The sequence below is a fragment of the Erinaceus europaeus genome, chromosome 19, assembly GCF_950295315.1.
Source record: "Erinaceus europaeus chromosome 19, mEriEur2.1, whole genome shotgun sequence".
NCBI lineage: Eukaryota > Metazoa > Chordata > Mammalia > Eulipotyphla > Erinaceidae > Erinaceus > Erinaceus europaeus.
In genome coordinates, this window is record NC_080180.1 from 20,316,800 (window position 1) to 20,334,701 (window position 17,902).

Genomic DNA, 17,902 nt, shown 5'->3' on the forward strand with positions numbered 1-17,902 from the left:
TGTGTTTTGCTCAACATGCACTTAACCTACTGAGCTACAGCCCAACTCCCCAATATTAGGTTTTTTTATGAATACAGGGCAAAGACAGGGTTTCTTCCAGGCTGTGGCTACAGCCGTCCCTTCCTTTTCTCAAGGACCCTTCCACAGGAGCTTTCTTTGCCAGGACCTTAGCCAACAGTGATTCATCTCAGTGGGCTTCCTCTGTGACCTAAGAGAATGTGTGAAGAGTTTGTTTGCCAGAGATGGTCTCTTGATTCAGAAGAGCTAATGAGAGCATATAGCCAGAACTGATCTTTCCTTCTCTGCAAAGTGAGGATATGGGGCCAGCAAGTTAGCTTGCTTGGATAGTGTGTTGCTTTGCCAGGCATGCACCCCAGGTTTGAGCTCAGCCTCCCCCCCCACCCCAATACACACACACACACACACACACACACACACACACACATATTGAAGGAAGCTTTGGTGCTAGGATTTCTTTCTTTTTAAAAAATATTTATTTATTTATTTATTCCCTTTTGTTGCCCTTGTTGTTTTATTGTTGTGGTTATTATTATTGTTGTCATCGTTGTTGGACAGGACAGAGAGAAATGGAGAGAGATGGAGGAAGACAGGGGGAGAGAGAAAGATAGACATCTGCAGACCTGCTTTACCACTTGTGAAGCAACTCCCCTGTAGGTGGGGGGCCAGGGGCTCGAACCGGGATCCTTACGCTGGTCCTTGAGCTTTGTGCCACCTGCGCTTAACCTGCTGTGCTATAGTCCAACTCCCGGTGCTAGGGTTTCTTTCACACGCTCTCTTTCTGCCTTCTCTATCTCTACTTAAAAAATAATAAATATATAAATATAAAGAAGAAAGAATGGGGAATGCAGTGGCTTAGCCCAGGACAAAATGTGAAATTTCCTATATGCTGTGCGTGAGGCAGTCTTTTAATAATGGTTATATTTTGTGGCAGTAAAATTGGAATCACTCTGTAGGGTTTTCTGATTCCTGCTTCCTTTGTTCTTTCTCAATGTGTTTGGATTAATCACCACAAAGCAGCCAAGCCAAATGTCCAAACCACCCACTTCCTATTCCCAGCACATGAATTAGGAGGCCAGCTGAAATCTGAGCCAAGCACTTAAATAACTTGCATGTCTGCTTGTTATTCTGTGATATGAAACTTCAAATAAATCAGAGAAGACCAGCTAGTTCACACACACACACACACATATACACACACACAAACACACACATCGATTTTTTTCCCTTTTTGCATGCACACAAAACTGATAAACATGGGTGCATACATAAGGATTTAGAAATGAATATAAGACATCTGTAGAATATTGCAGTTCTAAAGTTACTAAAGAACTGCATTCAATTTTGCATTAAGACTTGATATTTGAATGTTTTAGATTCCAGAAAGAAGTCATTGAAATGGTGGGAGACTTGGGGAATAGGAGGGACGATTATTGATGACTAGAATACTGTCCAACTTTAGCGATTATTGGTGCCAATAATTGAGCCTAGACCTTCTCTCATGCGATCCAGTGCTTTGCTGCCACACTATCTCCCGCACCCTTATGGAAAATGGGACCTCGGAAGAAAGTTTGTAGCAGGCAGAATTTCAACTTAGAAACGATGTGATCAACAGGAAGTTTGTGAACAGTGCACAGGATAAAACAAAAGGACATTGGTATAAATGGCAGGAGGAGAGTGTCCAGATTTTTTAAAAGTATTTATTTATTTATTTATTTATTCCCTTGTGTTGCCCTTGTTTTATTGTTATTGACGTCGTCATTGTTGGATAGGACAGAGAAATGGAGAGAGGAGGGGAAGACAGAGAGGGGGAGAGATAGATAGACACCCGCAAACCTGCTTCACCGCCTGTGAAGCGACTCCCCTGCAGGTGGGGAGCCGGGGGCTCGAATCAGGGTTCTTACGCCGGTCCTTGAGCTTTGCACCACCTATGCTTAAGAGTGTTCAGATTTTAAGAATAAATGCTCTGTCTGTGAAAGTTGTTTGATGCAAGTGTGAACAGTAAAAGAAGGGTGCTGAGTTCAAGACACAGAGGCTGGGTTGAGTTTACTTCAGCATGGTCAGACAGATGTTTAAGAGCAGTCTCTGCAGATGCCTCGAATCTATTCTTGGAAACAGACGCATGGGATCCATTCAGGACACATTTGGCACCTCTGCTTAGCAGTGGCACCTTAAGCGTGGTTTGTCTACCAGGTGGGCAGTGCATGCTGTTTAGAAACAAAGTCTGGTCCCGGGAGAGGGTCAACTGCAGAAATGGGAACAGTGAGAAATGATAGATCTCAGAGGCTCTAGAAAAGATCTTTATCCTGGCCCTTACTATGCAGCATGAAAAATTTTAGAAAAGGAAGAGAAAATTCCTGGAGAGCACACCTAAAAATGAAAAACAACAAAAACAGTAGTTATAAGAATGAAGGCTGTTGACAGGAAGAAGAGGCTGGCTTACAGAATTAGATTGCTCCAGCAATTACCTTGTCTTTACAATAGGCTTTTCCCTTAAGGAGACGTAGCATCTCCTTTCCCCAGGTGAGGGTAGTCTCTTTATCAAAGAGAATTGCCACAGTCCGGCGTTAGCTCACCTGGTAAAGCCCATGAACCTCACTATGTGTGAGGCCTCAGATTCAAAACCTAGGACCCTCTATAAGCACCACAGCACCTGGAGCGGTTCCATGGATTGTGGGACTGTGCTGTGATATCTCTCTCTCTATCTCTGTCTCTATCTGACCATATAAAATTCAGAAATAAAAAGAACGAAAGATCAGCCCAGGATAGGGGGAATCACACTTGTGCATGGCCACAGCACTTCAGTGAAGAGGGAAAAGGAGACCCCACATTACAAGGTGGGGTTAAGTCGCACTTTGAGTTACTGGCATACCTGGGAGTAGCACCTAGGCTGTCTCCTTGAGCCAGTCTGTCTACTGGACCGGAGCCATCTTTCCTTTACTAAGAAAAACCCATCTTGCCTCGGCTTCTATTTGAACTGTTTACCATTCTCTCTCCCACCCTGCAGTTGGGATGAAAGCAGCTCCATCAGCAGCGGGCTCAGCGATGCCTCCGACAACCTCAGCTCAGAAGAGTTCAATGCCAGCTCCTCCCTCAACTCCCTCCCAACCACACCCACTGCTTCTCGCAGGAACTCTACAGTAGTGGTATGTGAGTCTACATGACCCCCTCCCCACACACACCGTGAACCACAGGGCACACTGAACAGTGCCTGGTTACGTGTTCACAGACACACTCTTCCCCTCCATGCAATTTATGCCTGATGTTCTTGGCCAAGTCTTTTTAAAGATTTTTTCCTCTTCTTTCTCTTTCTTTCTTTCTTTCTTTCTTTCTTTCTTTCTTTCTTTCTTTCTTTCTTTCTTTCTTTCTTCCTTCCTTCCTTCCTTCCTTCCTTCCTTCCTTCCTTTCTTCCTTTCTTTCTTCCTTTCATCTTTTATTTATTATTGGATAAAGACAGAGAGAAATTGAGATGGGAGGAGGAGATAGAGAAAGAGACGGAGAGACATCTGCAACCCTACTTCACCACTTATGAAGTTTTCCCCCTGCTGGGGGGGACCAGCAGCTTGAACCCAGGCCCTTGAACACTGTAACATGTGCGCTTAACCAGGTTAAGCCCTGGCCGAGTCTCCTTACAGCCCGGGGGAGAAACTTGGAGCTGCCTAGCAGACACCTAAGGCATTAGTGGTTTCCTTAATGAGCTGTGCCTGTACCTGGTGCCCACACCAATTTGAACTGAACTGACTAACACCCGTTCCAGCTAGAGAAGAAAACTCCAGGGAGCCAGGTGGTGGCATATCTAGTTCAGTGCACATGTTCCATGCTCAAGGAGCTGGATTCAAGCCCCCAGTCCCCACCTGCAGGGGGAAAAAGCTTCACAAGTGGGAAAGCAAGACTATAGATGTCTCCCTGTCTCTCTTTCCCTCTCTTTCTCCTTCTTCCCTCTTAATTTCTCTCTGTCCTACTAAATTAAATAAAATTTAAAGAGAGAGAGAGAGAAAGAGAAGAAAGTAAACCCAGGGCTGGGTGGTGGCGCACCTGCTTGAGTGCACATGTTACAATGCATAAGGGCCTGGGTTCCAGCCCATAGTCCCCACCTGCAGGTACTGCGAGTGGTGAAGCAATGTTGCAGGTATCTCTAGGTACCCTAGAGCTGTGGGTACAGACCACAGGTTGGGAAGAGTAGGGTCACCCAGAAATACAACCTTCCTCCTTCTGCCTTGTCTCCTCTCTCCAGCTCCGCACAGACTCAGAGAAGCGCTCGCTGGCAGAGAGTGGGCTGAGCTGGTTCAGTGAGTCGGAGGAGAAGGCCCCCAAGAAGCTGGAATACGACAGTGGCAGTCTGAAGATGGAGCCTGGGACTTCCAAATGGCGGCGAGAGCGGCCCGAGAGCTGTGACGATTCCTCCAAGATCGGAGAGCTGAAGAAGCCCATCAGCCTGGGCCACCTGAAGAAGGGCAAGACGCCACCTGTGGCGGTCACTTCACCCATCACTCACACCGCCCAGAGTGCCCTCAAAGTTGCTGGTAAGCCCAGAATAATGGGGGGGGGGGGTGTTGTCTCTCTGGTTGCTCCACTCTGGTTGGTTGTTTACCAGAGCATTGCTCAGCTCTGGTTTATGGTGGTGTAGGGGATTGAACCTGGGACCTTGGAGCCTCAAGCATGAGAGTCTCTTTGCATAACTATTATTCTATCTCACCCCACCCAGTTGCTCCACTCCTTTACTGGTCATTGATCCATAAGGTAGGAGCAAACATTTGCAGAGAGCTTTACCTTAGTGTCTTATATGGACTTCACAACTGCCCTGTAAGGACAGGTATGTAGCCCCATCCTGCAGATGTGGAAGCAAGACCATAAAAACACCCATAACTAATAAGAAGGGGGGGGGCAGTGCTTAATGGTAGGTAACACACCTAGTTTAGCACACGTTACCATGTGTAAGGACCCGGATTTGAGCCCCCAGTCCCCACCTGCAGAAGGGACGCTTCACAAATGCTGAAGCAGGTCTGCAGGTGTCTCTCCTTCTCTCTTCCTCTTTACCTCTTCCTCCCCTCTCAATCTCTCTCTGTCTTATAAAATTAAGAAATAGTAACTACATAGATTTAAAACAAAGTTGGGCTGTGGAGGCCACTGAGCTGAAAGAAAAGAGTAAAAGGCCAGTGTTTGGCCCTCTCACCTCGCCCTGCCCCTCTTGCAGGTAAACCTGAAGGCAAAGCCACTGACAAAGGGAAGCTTGCAGTGAAGAACACTGGACTGCAGCGTTCCTCCTCTGACGCTGGCCGAGACCGTCTGAGCGACGCCAAGAAGCCCCCCTCAGGCATCGCGCGCCCCTCCACATCGGGGTCTTTTGGCTACAAGAAGCCACCCCCTGCTACTGGCACGGCCACCGTCATGCAGACTGGAGGCTCGGCCACGCTCAGCAAGATCCAAAAGACTTCTGGCATCCCTGTCAAGCCAGTGAATGGACGTAAGACGAGCCTAGATGTGTCTGGTGCAGAACCTGGCTTCCTGGCCCCTGGGGCCCGCTCCAACATCCAGTACCGAAGCCTACCGCGGCCGGCCAAGTCCAGCTCCATGAGTGTGACTGGTGGGCGGCCAGGACCTCGGCCTGTGAGCAGCAGCATCGACCCTAGTCTTCTCAGCACCAAGCAGGGTGGCCTGACCCCCTCCAGGCTAAAGGAGCCCTCTAAGGTGGCCAGCGGACGGAGCACACCGGCTCCAGTTAACCAAACTGACCGGGAGAAGGAGAAGGCCAAGGCCAAAGCAGTGGCCTTGGACTCCGACAACATCTCCCTCAAGAGTATTGGTTCCCCGGAGAGTACTCCCAAGAACCAGCCAAGCCACCCCCCAGTCACCAAACTGGCAGAGCTACCACCCACCCCTCTCAGGTACCCAGACTGGGTGGCTTCCAAAGATTCACTTATTTAGAAATGACAGAATGGCTTACTTGGGACAGTGTACTACTTTGCCATGTGTGCAACCCGGGTTTGACACCCCCACACACACACCAAATTGAAGGGAGCTTTGGTGCTGTGGTCTCGGCCTCTCTCTCTCTCTCTCTCTACCTCTCTTTTACTGCTTTCTCTGTCTATATTTACATACTGAGAGAGGAGGAAGAGAAAACAAATCAGAGCATCACTCTGGCTGGCTCACATGATGCTGAGGATCAGACTTGAGACCACATGCCTGAGAGTCCAGCACTTTTAGCTATTGTGCCACCTCCCAGGCCGCTCCTGCCGTATCTTTTACGTGTCCTGCCCTCTTGAGGCTCAGTGAGGCGTCATCTCCAGCTTTCGGGTGGCTTTCTCCCCTCGGTTCCCCTTTCCTTCACCCTCTTTCAAAACTGCATTCAAAGCTCATTTCACTTGTTCCATTCCCAGATCAACCCCTCACCTGTCTTCCATACTCATAGGTGATTTTACTGTGCTCGTTTTTACACAAATACCCTCTTGCAGATACCCCATCTATGCCTCCCTTCTGCATACCCATACCCTCACATAGAGCAGAAGGTGCCCCAAGTCAGGTATTGGAATTCCTTCCACTGTCACTCACAGCAGTGCTTAGCCAGTAGCCAGAAAGTAAGGAAAGCAGATTAACATTTCTCTAAAGTCCCATCTACTTTTTGATGTGGTGACTCTGTCCCTCTAAGCATGTTGCTTTCTCTCCACCCCCGTCAGGACCACATCTAAGAGCTTCGTCAAGCCCCCTTCACTGGCCAATCTTGACAAAGTCAACTCCAACAGTCTGGACCTCCCTTCATCCGGTGGTGATGCCCACACCACGAAGGTTCCGGATCTGCACACCACCAGCTCGGCAACTGGGGTCCCTCTCCCTTCCTGCTTCACCCCCAGCCCAGCACCCATCCTCAATATTAACTCTGCCAGCTTCTCCCAGGGCCTGGAGCTAATGAGCGGTTTCAGCGTACCCAAAGAGACCCGCATGTACCCCAAACTCTCAGGCCTGCACAGGAGCATGGAGTCCCTCCAGATGCCAATGAGCCTGCCCAGTGCCTTCCCCAGCAGCTCTCCCATCCCCACGCCTCCTGTTCCCCCGGCTGCACCCCCAGATGAAGAGACAGAAGAGCTGACATGGAGTGGGAGCCCCAGAGCTGGGCAGATGGATAGGTAGGTAGACAGAGACAGAGTTGGGCCTGTCTGTCCCAACCCCTCTGGCTCATTGCTTCCTTGCTGATAATCTCAAAGATTCGATTTGCCACTTTGTCGCTTTCTCTTACTTTTTTCCCACATACACTTAATTCCCTTTGCTTCACAACAGTGCCAGGCATTCGGTGGGATTTTGTTTTGTCTTTTTTTAAAAAAAAATATTTATCTATTCCCTTTTGTTGCCCTTGTGGTTTTATTGTTGTAGTTATTATTGTTGTTATTGATGTCATCGTTGTTGGATAGGACAGAGAGAAATGGAGAGAAGAGGGGAAGACAGAGAGGGGGAGAGACAAACAGACACCTGCAGACCTGCTTCACCACCTGTGAAGTGACTCCCCTGCAGGTGGGGAGCCAGGGGCATGAACCGGGATCCTTATGCCGGTCCTTGCGCTTTGCAACACGTATGCACTGTGCTACCGCCCAACTCCCTTGTTTTGTCTTATGTAATTCTCATAGATGGGGAGGCCAGAATGCAGGACTATTCAAGTCTTATAGTGGGTTAAACCTGTCATCCAAAGACAGATTGCTCAAGTTGGGAACCACAAAGGCAGACATGACTGTCTCCTCAGTTCACCATAGAACTGAAGGATCTTGCTTTTTGATGCCCATGTTCCAGCGTTCTGCCTATCCAGCCTGTGATCCCAAATTCTCTGTTTCCAAAACAGACCCACAAGTTTCTCTTTCTTTTTCTCCACAGTGCTCAGCGGGATCGGAACACCCTTCCCAAGAAAGGACTCAGGTAAACCCTGAAGTGTGTTTTTCCTTCATTGAAACAAGGGCCCCTGATCTGTCTGGCAAACCAGAAGTTGCTCTGTCCCAGCCCCCCTTCTACTCCCCTGTGGTTAAGTGAGTGACCCTGTTTAGCAGAGTCATGTCTTTGTGGTCCCTGTGTGTACATACCCCTCCTTGCGTCCTGCCCAAGGGAGCCATTACACGTGATGGATGAGTCAGCCTTGTAGCCAGCTGCTCCTCTTCAGCCACGGAAGAGAAACAAGTTCTTACTTGGGATGCGCCTGCTTACCTGTAGTAGCCTGTGTTTTCCCCATCCTGGCTGTTCTTCCTCTGTAATTTTCCTCTCTCAAAGTGTAAGGGAAGATAGCCTGCTTCTGGTGCCCACCAGATGGGCCAGGGCAGAATTCACCTGGCTCTCCACCCTCATGGCAGCACCGAGCTAATTCCCGCTATGCTGATGCTCACAGCCAACTCTGTGCTAAGCTTCAGGAAAGAAGTTCTAATCCTGTCTCCATTACTCCAGTCCCCACCTCAAGAAATCCCACAGAGGGCTACCTTTTGTTGCTGATTTTTCAAAGAATTCCTTTCTTTTTTTTTCTTTAATATTGTATTTATTTGATAGAAATCAAGAGAGAAAGAGAAACAGAGAGACACCTCTAACACTGCTTCACCATTCACAAAGCTTTCCCCTTGCAGGTGGGGGCTGGGGTTTGAACTCAGGTCCTTGCTCATTGTAAGATAAATGCTCTACCAGGTGTTCCATAGCCCTGCCCTAGGATTATTTTATTTCACATGAGAAAGAGAAGCCAGAGCACCACTCTGGTACATGCAGCACCAGGGGTTGAACTGGGAGCCTCAGACTCAAAACTTGGATGGTTCAACCTGCTGGGCACCATCTTCATGGCCTAGGAGTGACCACTCATCACTGCTTCTCTCCATGGGCAACCCTGTTTGCTCCCTCTGTCTCTTGTTCTGTTTTTTTCAGCCCCCACCAACTGAGCCTCTCTTGATACTTTATAGCTACCCAGACTGAGTTCTGCTTCCTCCTACAGGTACCAGCTTCAGTCCCAGGAGGAGGCCAAGGAGCGGCGTCACTCCCACACCATCGGTGGGCTGCCCGAGTCCGACAACCAGTCAGAGCTGCCTTCCCCCCCTGCACTCTCCATGTCCTTGAGTGCTAAGGGCCAGCTCACCAATATAGGTCAGTGTTTACAGTCACTCGTTGTGGCCTGGGATGAAGCAGGGCTCTCCATGCCCAAGTGGCTGGGCACTGGGCTCCTCTCCTGTTTGCTGGGCTACTTCATGGCACCTTCGAAAATAAGATCAAAGGCAAAGTGTCAAGCTCCTATATGGAAAAGCTGACCCTGGGCACAAACTGTTAGGCTCTCTGGAGCATCAGAGAATGAGTGATGGCTTGGGACTGAGGCTCAGGTGGTTAGAGCTGTGAGCAGGCCATCCATTCTAGACAGGAACCACTGTACCAGTGCCGCCATGTTAACAGGATGGGCTGCTGGGAAGGTGGGAAAGGTTGATGGAGATGGAGGGGATCTGCCTTCAAGCCAGAGAAATGCAGATTCCCAAGCTGCTTTGACTGGTCCAGGAACATCCTAGCCCTGCAGGCAGAGCTATCTAAAGCTTGCCACACCTTTGATTAAGCCCAGGGAGACAGGAAAGGTAGGGGAGAGGGAAGTGGTTCTATGATTCAGAGTGAACTCAGAGACCAGGAGGGGGAGAAACTTTCAGTGAAGCTTTCAGAAGTTTTCAGGAGGGGATAGCTTTTCAGCCAACCCCAGCCCAGAATCCCCCAGTACTGGGTCTGGAGAGAACCTTTGTAGAACAGTACTGGGATGGGCCTGATGTTTGCTTGCAGTATCTGCCTAAGTCCTGGGACTCTCCTGTTAGAAAGGACAAAGAAAGAGCCTGTTACCTGCCAGAAGATTGTGGAATTTGGGGAAAAATTGGGGATCACTTGGGAAGTTGGGTTTTTTTTGTTGTTGTTGTTGTTAGATTTTTTTTTGGGGGGGGCAGTGTTACTGTTCCAGGCTGTCTTTTTCAGATAGAAATACAGAGACAAGAGAGAGACCACAACAGAAACTACAGAAACTTTCCCCCAGTGTGTGTGTGTGGGGGGGGGGGGTCAGACTTGACCCTAGTTCATGTACATGGTAAAGCAGGCATACCTCCAGGTGAGCTATATTGTTGACCAAAAAAAGGAATAGTTCTTCAAAAAATAGTGTGTATATATATAATTAATGACAGGAATTAGAGAAAGAACCAGAGCATCACTCTGGCACTTGCTAAGCCTGAGACTGGATTCTATACCTCATGCCTGCAAGTCCAGAACTCGAGCCACTGGGCCATCTCCAGACCTCAAGGGAACAGCTCTTAAGGAAAGTTCATCTGCTCCCACAAGGGCTGTGACAGAATGGGACCAGCTTGTTTTCCATCTCCACTCAGTGCAAACAAGGGGAAAAGCACTGATATCATAGGATGAAGGGTTGCACTGCGCAGTGATCACTTTCCTTGCTCAAAAAAACTAGGGGAGAGGTGTGACCTCTCCTTCACAGGTGTTTACAGGGAGACTAGACCCCTCAACAGCCATGGTAGAGGCAAGAGAAGCCAAGGGGCCTCCACATGGGTGTGAACCCCAGGGAGACGGTAACCCCAGCAGGGAAAAGAGGCAGGTTTCTGTGGGTCCACAGGGCTTCAGCTGAGACCAGCTTCCAAAAGCCTCATCAGAAAATGAGTCTCACTTGTCTGTCTGACCTTTGAGCCAGGAAGGGGACGCTGGGCAAAGAGGGCTGAATTTCTTGCTGCTATAGAACCGACCAGTGACCTAGAATGACCCTACTCTGGGAGTGGGCAAGCCTCACTCCTTTCCATGATGACAGCAGCCCCCCAACCCCGAATCCTGTAGTCTGCCTCCCTTCTCTAGCGGGCATTTTTCTCATTATTTTGACCCAAGTCAAGATCAGGATTCAGAGTCTCCCCCTGCCCCCAAGCTGTGTGTTGTATTGGAGAGAACCACCGCATTTCCATTTTCATGGGCACATCCGAGTGATGTGAAGGTTTCGGATAAGCTGACAGGCCCCCAGCCTGACCCTCAAAATCCACAACTCGGGGCCAAATGGGACTGAGGGAGACACTGTTTACCCTCGTTCCAGACCACAGGGGTCTTCTCCACTAGGGCCTGCACCCCCCAGGAGAGAGACCCCCGCTCCTAATCACCAACTGCATGCACACACCCGCTGCCCCAACTCCTCCTCCTCTTCTGCCCTCCCACCATCTGCCCCCCATGCTCCTGGTACTCCACCCCTCAAGGGACCGGAGAGCTGATGACCCTGCCTCTTCTCCTGCCCCCCTCCTCCCCTCTGTCCTTCCAGTGAGTCCCACTGCGGCCACCACGCCAAGAATCACCCGCTCCAACAGCATCCCTACCCACGAGGCGGCCTTCGAGCTGTACAGCGGCTCCCAAATGGGGAGCACCCTGTCCCTGGCCGAGAGACCCAAGGGGATGATTCGGTCAGGATCCTTCCGAGACCCCACGGATGATGGTGAGACTTCACGCTGGCGCGGTTCACGCTCATTCCAGCTCTGCTGGGTCTCCTCACCCACCTCCACCTTCACCACTACTGCCACCACCGCTCACACACGCACACGAGTCACGGAACATCAAGTCGGGGCCATAATTTCAGTTCTTCCTCCCCATCCCTTTGTAGGCCCAGAAACCTTGGGTGGCACTATTTGTCTACCACCAGAGTTCTGGGATGAAGCATCTCCCACGGGTACAGGGGGAGGTAGCTGAAGTGTACAGGGGCTCAGAGGTCCCTTACCAAGTGCTCTGTTGTCCTTGTCCTGGCAGTCTGTCCTTCCTACCATCACTCAGAGTCCCTATAAAGCCACAGGACACAAGGGCAGCCCTTAAAGGACCTAGGTAGGCATATCAATTTTTCAGGACCGTTCAGAGTGTCAGTGTCAGTGAGCACCTTGTGGCTGCTGGTGGCAGTGTGTGTGTCAGACACCAGAGCTGGGTGGACTAGGCTTCGTGGGAGGCTAAACCTTCCTTTACTACCTTCAGTGTGTTTGCTCCCAAGACACAGTCCTTGTAGAGGTTCTGGTTCTTATACAGGGTCCTACCGAGTAATGAGGTTGAGCATATTGCCTGTCACATTTTTTTTCTCTTCTGAACACTCCCTGGGATCCTAGGACCTCCAATCCAACTGCCCCCCAACTCTGCCCCCCCCACCCCCAGTGCTGTGAAGGGGAGGCGTAGGTGGGACTGTAGTGTCTGTTCTAAGCAGCTCTGATCAGAAACTCCCCTCTTCTGCAGCTAAAGCCCTTTTCCTGTCTAAGAAGATGGTGCCTCCCTGTAAACATTGCCTTTCCCTCTCCCTTCTCCAGTGCCCCTGAGAGCAGGCTTGGGGAGGAAGGGGGGCACCCTAGGTCTGTCAGAGAGAGTGCAAGCTAAGGAGGAGGCTAGCTTTGCTTTGAATTCACCTCCTCAGCACATCTTAGCCTGCTTTGGACTTTTCTCTGTACTGGCTGTGGATCCCTTCCAGAATCCAAATTCCTGCTTTGGGGTTTCTCTCCCCGGGGAGCCCCTGGCCCCTGGAGCCCCCCCACCCCCCACCCCCCATTAACTGTGCTCTCTGTTTCTCTTCCAGTTCATGGCTCGGTGCTGTCCCTGGCCTCCAGTGCCTCCTCCACCTACTCCTCAGTAAGAACATCAACTTCATTTCTTCCCTCATCCTCCCTCCTCAACCATCCCTGCTCCCCAGGACCTCCGTTAGTTGAGTAACTGGGAGGCAGGGGTTGGGGGGTACTGCTGTCTCTTCATATGACTCACAGGTCTGGGGTGAGCATGAATGAAAGACAAGAACCTAGAGAATCAATTGGGAACCTTAGTGGTCTTGCTGGCCTTATAACCAATTCCTGAGCCATCCTGGTACTTTCCGTTGCCTCTGATAAATGGAGAGGCCCTTGTAAAGTCATCCATTCTATGCCAGAAGGAGGGGACAGCCTTCCTGGTCAGGTGAGAAGGCTGAGATCCTAGGACCACTAAAAACCAGAGCCCTCATGGCGCACAGCCTTTCCCCAGTGCTCAGCAATGCCTGTGGAAGCAAGGTGTTCTGTGACTTTAAGATTTGTTGTGCTCCTAATTCTTTACTCCATCAAGTTGGTGGCAGGAAGGATTAGCCTCCAGATCATTTTTAGCAGTCTTAGCCATGATAGAGCCGATAGGAAGTGACTAAAAAAGAACTCTTGCGTTCAATCCTATGTCTGGGGTCTGGGCCTGTGCTGTAGCAGCTGCCTCAGGAGGCTGGGGATCAGCCTCTTCACAGCTCGAAGTCACACTTCCCCACACTCCTTGCTCTGCTACTGGGACCTGCTTCTCCACCTCCACGGTAACCATCTCCTTCTCTCTTTCCTCCTGGGCTCCCTGCTTCAGGCTGAGGAGAGGATGCAGTCTGAGGTAGGGTGCAAAGCCTTTGTCTCTGCTCACTAACACCACTGTGTCCCGTGTCCCCTTCCCCACCCCACCCCCAAGTGCTGCATTTCTGCTGCCACCATTAAGTTTGTGTTTCTCTTTGCTTCATAGCAAATCAGGAAGCTTAGGAGGGAGCTGGAATCATCCCAGGAAAAAGTGGCCACCCTGACGTCTCAACTCTCTGCCAACGTAAGTACCATGAAGTGGGTAAAGACCCAGCCAGCTGCTTTGGCCCCAGGTTAAAGGAGTTCAGCCAAAGTGAATGATCTCATGTAGCATCTCCTCCACTTAAACCCCAAGGGAATTGGTCCTCGCCAGAGCTCTGCAACAGAAGATTTGCGGTGTGACCTTCTAGAACCTTCTCTCAGCTTCTTCTCACAGAGTCATTTTTGTCACCACCTTAGCACATATGGAGGGCCTCTTGTCTGATGTCCTCTGGACACCATAGAGAAAGAAAGGAGGCTTGTCTGGTTGTTCATTGAGGTGGCACAACTTTGTCATTGGTCAGGGACCAAAGTAGTGATGGATTATGGACCAGGGCTTTCTGCAAACTCTTCACTGCCCTGAGATAATGCTCATGCAACATAAGTGGACAGGCACAGAGCTGGTTATTAGAACTCTGTCTGCTGACCAAGATACGGCATAGGGACCCAGCCCTCCTAGCCCAACTCCTTCATGCACAGTTGCCTTACTGGTTTTTTTTTAAATTTTTTTCATTTATTTATTTGATAGACAGCCAGAAATCTAGAGGGAAGGGGGTGATAGAGAGCGAGAGAGACAGAGAGACACCTGCAACACTGCTTCACCACTTGCAAAGCTTTCCCCCTGCAGGTGGGGACTAGGGGCTCGAGGGCTCAAACCTGGGTCCTTGTGCACTGTAACCTGTGCACTCAACCAGTTGTGCCGCCACCTGGCCCCACCTTACTGTGTTGTTTTGTTTTTTTCCTCCAGGGTTATTGCTGGGGCTCAGTGCTTTTTTTTTTTTTTTTTTGATAGAGAGAAATTAGGAGAAGAGGGGAGGAGGGGAAAAGAGAGAGAGAGATTCCTACAGACCTGCTTTACTGTTTGCAAAGCGGCCCCCCTGCAGGTGGGGATCCTTGCACTGGTCTTTGCACTTTGTACTAAGTGCACTTAACCGGGTGTACCACCGCCTGGTCCCCTTTTTGTTTTGTTTTTAACCAGAGCACTGCTTAGCTCTGGCATATAGCAGTGCCAAGGATTGAACTTAGGACCTCAGTGCCTCAGGCATCAAAGTCTTTTTGTATAACCACTGTGCTCTCTCCCTGGCCTACAACTGCCCTCCTTGGGTAGCTGATAGAAGTGATGGGAGCGTTAGCTTGGGAGCTAGAGTTCTGTGTTTCTGCCCCCCCCCCCCCCCCCCCCCCCGTTGGCTCCAGGCACATCTGGTTAGAGTGAGTTTCTTCTCTTTCGTGAGGCCTTGATCACTCTACCTTGTGAGATGGGAAGAATGGAGCTGAGTTGCAAGATAGTTTCTGCCCTGTGACTGAATTGCAAACAGAACATAAGAGCCCTTTCCCCCCAAAGCTGTAAACAACAGCTGAGCCGGATCTGCAGGAGCTTTCCAAGTGTTTGCACAAAAGGAACCATGTCTGCAATTTCCGCAGTCGTTTCTGGGTCTATTCCCCCCTTCCTCCCCTTCCCTTTCCTCTCTGGGGAACCCAGCTGTCAGGCTTAGAGTCTTTCCTTGGAATCAGGTAGAAGGCTTTTTGCCTGTTTCTAATATATTTCAATAGCAGTTCCCTCACCATAATGACTGTTCTCCATTCCCAAACCCTCAATTCATAAATCACATGCTTACAAGTTTGTTTGAAGCGCAGATCAAGCACTTTCTTTGCACTCTTGGGAGACCGATAAGAATTGTCATGGTACCAAAAACCATCTCTCCTCTCTCTTGGCCACCAAAGCCAGGGGCCCAGGTCACATCCTGCACACCCCCAGCTAACTCACGTCTGGGAGGTGCTGAGGGAGAGGCACTGGGGAGGCTGAGAACACTAGTGCGTCTGATTCATTTGCACTGCAGTCTGTCAGCCAGCCTGCTGTCGAGGCTGGGTGTGGGCCAGGACAAGGGATCGAGAGAGTGATTTTTCTTAGAACAGGAAGTTCCTTTTGGCTCCAGAAGAACAAACTACACACCCAGACATGACAAGTTCTGAGTCGAAGAGTCAGATTTGTCAGAGAGTCGGAGCCCTGCCCTCAAGCAGGAGATGTGATGCCAGGACGCTGGGAAGATCACAGCCTCCTCAGGACCCCTGACTCCAGGTGGAACATCTATTTTGTTCCAGTGACCTGCCCAGCTGACTGAGCTGGAGGTATGCCCTAAACAGGGGAGGGTCCTCAGCCACATTCCCACCCCAAGTGCCAGCCTCTTGGTACTGTGGCTCAGACTTGGGGCCTTATGGGCACCCTGAGGAGCTGGAGAGATAGCTCACTGGGTAGGATGTGTGGCAACAGAGGAAGGCCCAGTGATGTGTGTCTCTCTTGTGTCTAACTGAATGAAAAAGTGGCCTGGAATGGTTAAATCACCCGTGTGTGAGGTCCCAGATACATGTGCAGACAATTTTTTTTTGACTGGTCTTTTTTTTTTAATATTTATTCATTTTCCCTTTTTGTTGCCTTTGTTGTTTTATTGTTGTAGTTATTATTGTTGTTGTCATTGATGTCATTGCTATTAGATAGGACAGAGAGAAATGGAGAGAAGAGGGGGAGACAGAGAGAGGGAGAGAAAGACACCTGCAGACCTGCTTCACCGCTTGTGAAACAACTACAGGTGGGGAGCTGGGGTCTTGAACTGGGATCCTTATTGCTGGTCCTTATGCTTTGCACCACCTGTGCTTAACTGCCGCGCTACTGCCCAACTCCCATGTGCACACAGTTTATAGGCAGGCACCTTAGTGAGGTTGAGGGCGACTCAGAGGAGGGAGAAGAAATGTAACTAGATGAGGGATGGGGCGGGGAGCCTTTCCAGTTCTTCCTGAGACAGACACAGAATGCACATGAGAAGTAGTGGTCCTCAGGTCTCTCCTGAGTAGGCTTCCAGGGACCCCATGCATCTGTTTATAGACGTGAGCAGGGAGACCCTGAGGATTCCCTGCTCAGTGAGTACCCGTACTGAAGGTTAAGGGCAGAGCCACTAAGGAGCCCTGACAGATTTGTGGTCCAAGCAGACAGGGAGATTTTCACAAGACCAAAAGGGACTGTCTCCAGCCACAGCCAAGTGACAGTAGCCTCCAGGCATGTTCCAAGGTCAGAGGGTGAGCACTACACTTGTAGGGCTGGACTGTTCAAGGCCCTGGTGCCCACTTGTAGGGTGTGTGGAGGGGCTTTATGAGCAGTGGAGCAGTGCTACAAGTACCTTTCTCCCTTCCTTCTTCTCTTCCTCTCTCCCTCCTCCCTCCATCAAAAAGAGGCCCATGGTCAGCGGGGAAGCAGTGACAGAAGCCAGACCTCCCACCTTCTGCACCCACAATGACCCTGGCTCCATGCTCCCACAGGGATAAAGAACAGGAAAGCTGTCAGGGGAGGGGATGGGATCCGGAGCTCTGGTGGTGAGAATTGTACCCCTCTTATCCTATAGTCTTATCAGTGTTTCCATCTTATAAATAAATAAACTTAAAAAAAATTTTTAAAGGGAGAAAAAAATACGACTGCCAGGAAAGTTAAGAGTCATTGTGCAGGCACCAGGCCCCGGCAATAACCTGATGGCCTAAAAACAAATATCGGGAGTCGGGCGGTAGCACAGCAGGTTAAACACACATGGCGCAAAGCACAAGGACCAGCATAAAGACCCTGGTTCGAGCCCCCTGGCTCCGCACCTTCAGGGGAGTCACTTCACAAGCGGTGAAGCAGGTCTGCCGGTGTCTATCTTTCTCTCCCCCTCTCTGTCTTCCCCTCCTCTCTCCATTTCTCTCTGCCCTATCTAACAATGACAACATCAATAACAACAATAACGATAAGGGCAACAAAAGGAAAAATTAAAAAAAAAAACAACAAATAATAACATCACAACCTAGGAAGTAGTGCAGTACATTAAGTGCTAGCCTGACAAACATGAGGTCCAGAGTTCAGTTCCCAGCATTGCATGTACCAGAGTGATGCTTTGGTTCTCTCTCATACTAATAATCTAAGAAAAAAAATTAATTAATCTTGAAAGGGAAGGAAACTGGAGTTGCTCCAGTAGGGAGAGGGAATTATTAACTGACCAGAAGTCGTGGCAGCTGGACCTCCTAAACCTCTGAATGAAGGGGCTATACAGAGTCCCTCCATCACTTTTTGCTCAGTGACCCCCTTCCCAACCTCACACCTCATTCCTTTCTCCTTTCCTGCACATCTTGTGGCCAGTAGGGCAGGCAGAGTTCACAAAAGCCAGGCTGCAGGAGGCCTCCACTCCACTTTCCCTCTGCCTGCTTTGGGGAGCCTTTGTTCCCCATGAGGCAGCCCCGCCCCCTGCTGGCCAAATGGGAGAAGCTTCTCCAGTTCTCACCAG

General features: G+C 50.0%; 1 protein-coding gene across 5 annotated transcripts in view; it reads left to right on the forward strand.

Moving 5' to 3' along the window:
- NAV1 (neuron navigator 1) overlaps window positions 1-17,902 on the forward strand; it is a 282,750-nt gene that overhangs the window by 230,808 nt on the left and 34,040 nt on the right. For 3 of the 5 annotated variants that reach the window (XM_060178529.1, XM_060178530.1, XM_060178532.1), the window contains 10 exons: window positions 3,026-3,164; window positions 4,253-4,541; window positions 5,213-5,903; window positions 6,693-7,139; window positions 7,876-7,917; window positions 8,963-9,111; window positions 11,294-11,464; window positions 12,575-12,627; window positions 13,360-13,383; window positions 13,510-13,587. In XM_060178529.1, the coding sequence (XP_060034512.1) occupies window positions 3,026-3,164; window positions 4,253-4,541; window positions 5,213-5,903; window positions 6,693-7,139; window positions 7,876-7,917; window positions 8,963-9,111; window positions 11,294-11,464; window positions 12,575-12,627; window positions 13,360-13,383; window positions 13,510-13,587 (2,083 nt within the window). The remainder of the gene's footprint in view (window positions 1-3,025; window positions 3,165-4,252; window positions 4,542-5,212; window positions 5,904-6,692; window positions 7,140-7,875; window positions 7,918-8,962; window positions 9,112-11,293; window positions 11,465-12,574; window positions 12,628-13,359; window positions 13,384-13,509; window positions 13,588-17,902) is intronic. The other 2 variants (XM_060178531.1, XM_060178533.1) reach the window with 1 other exon arrangement.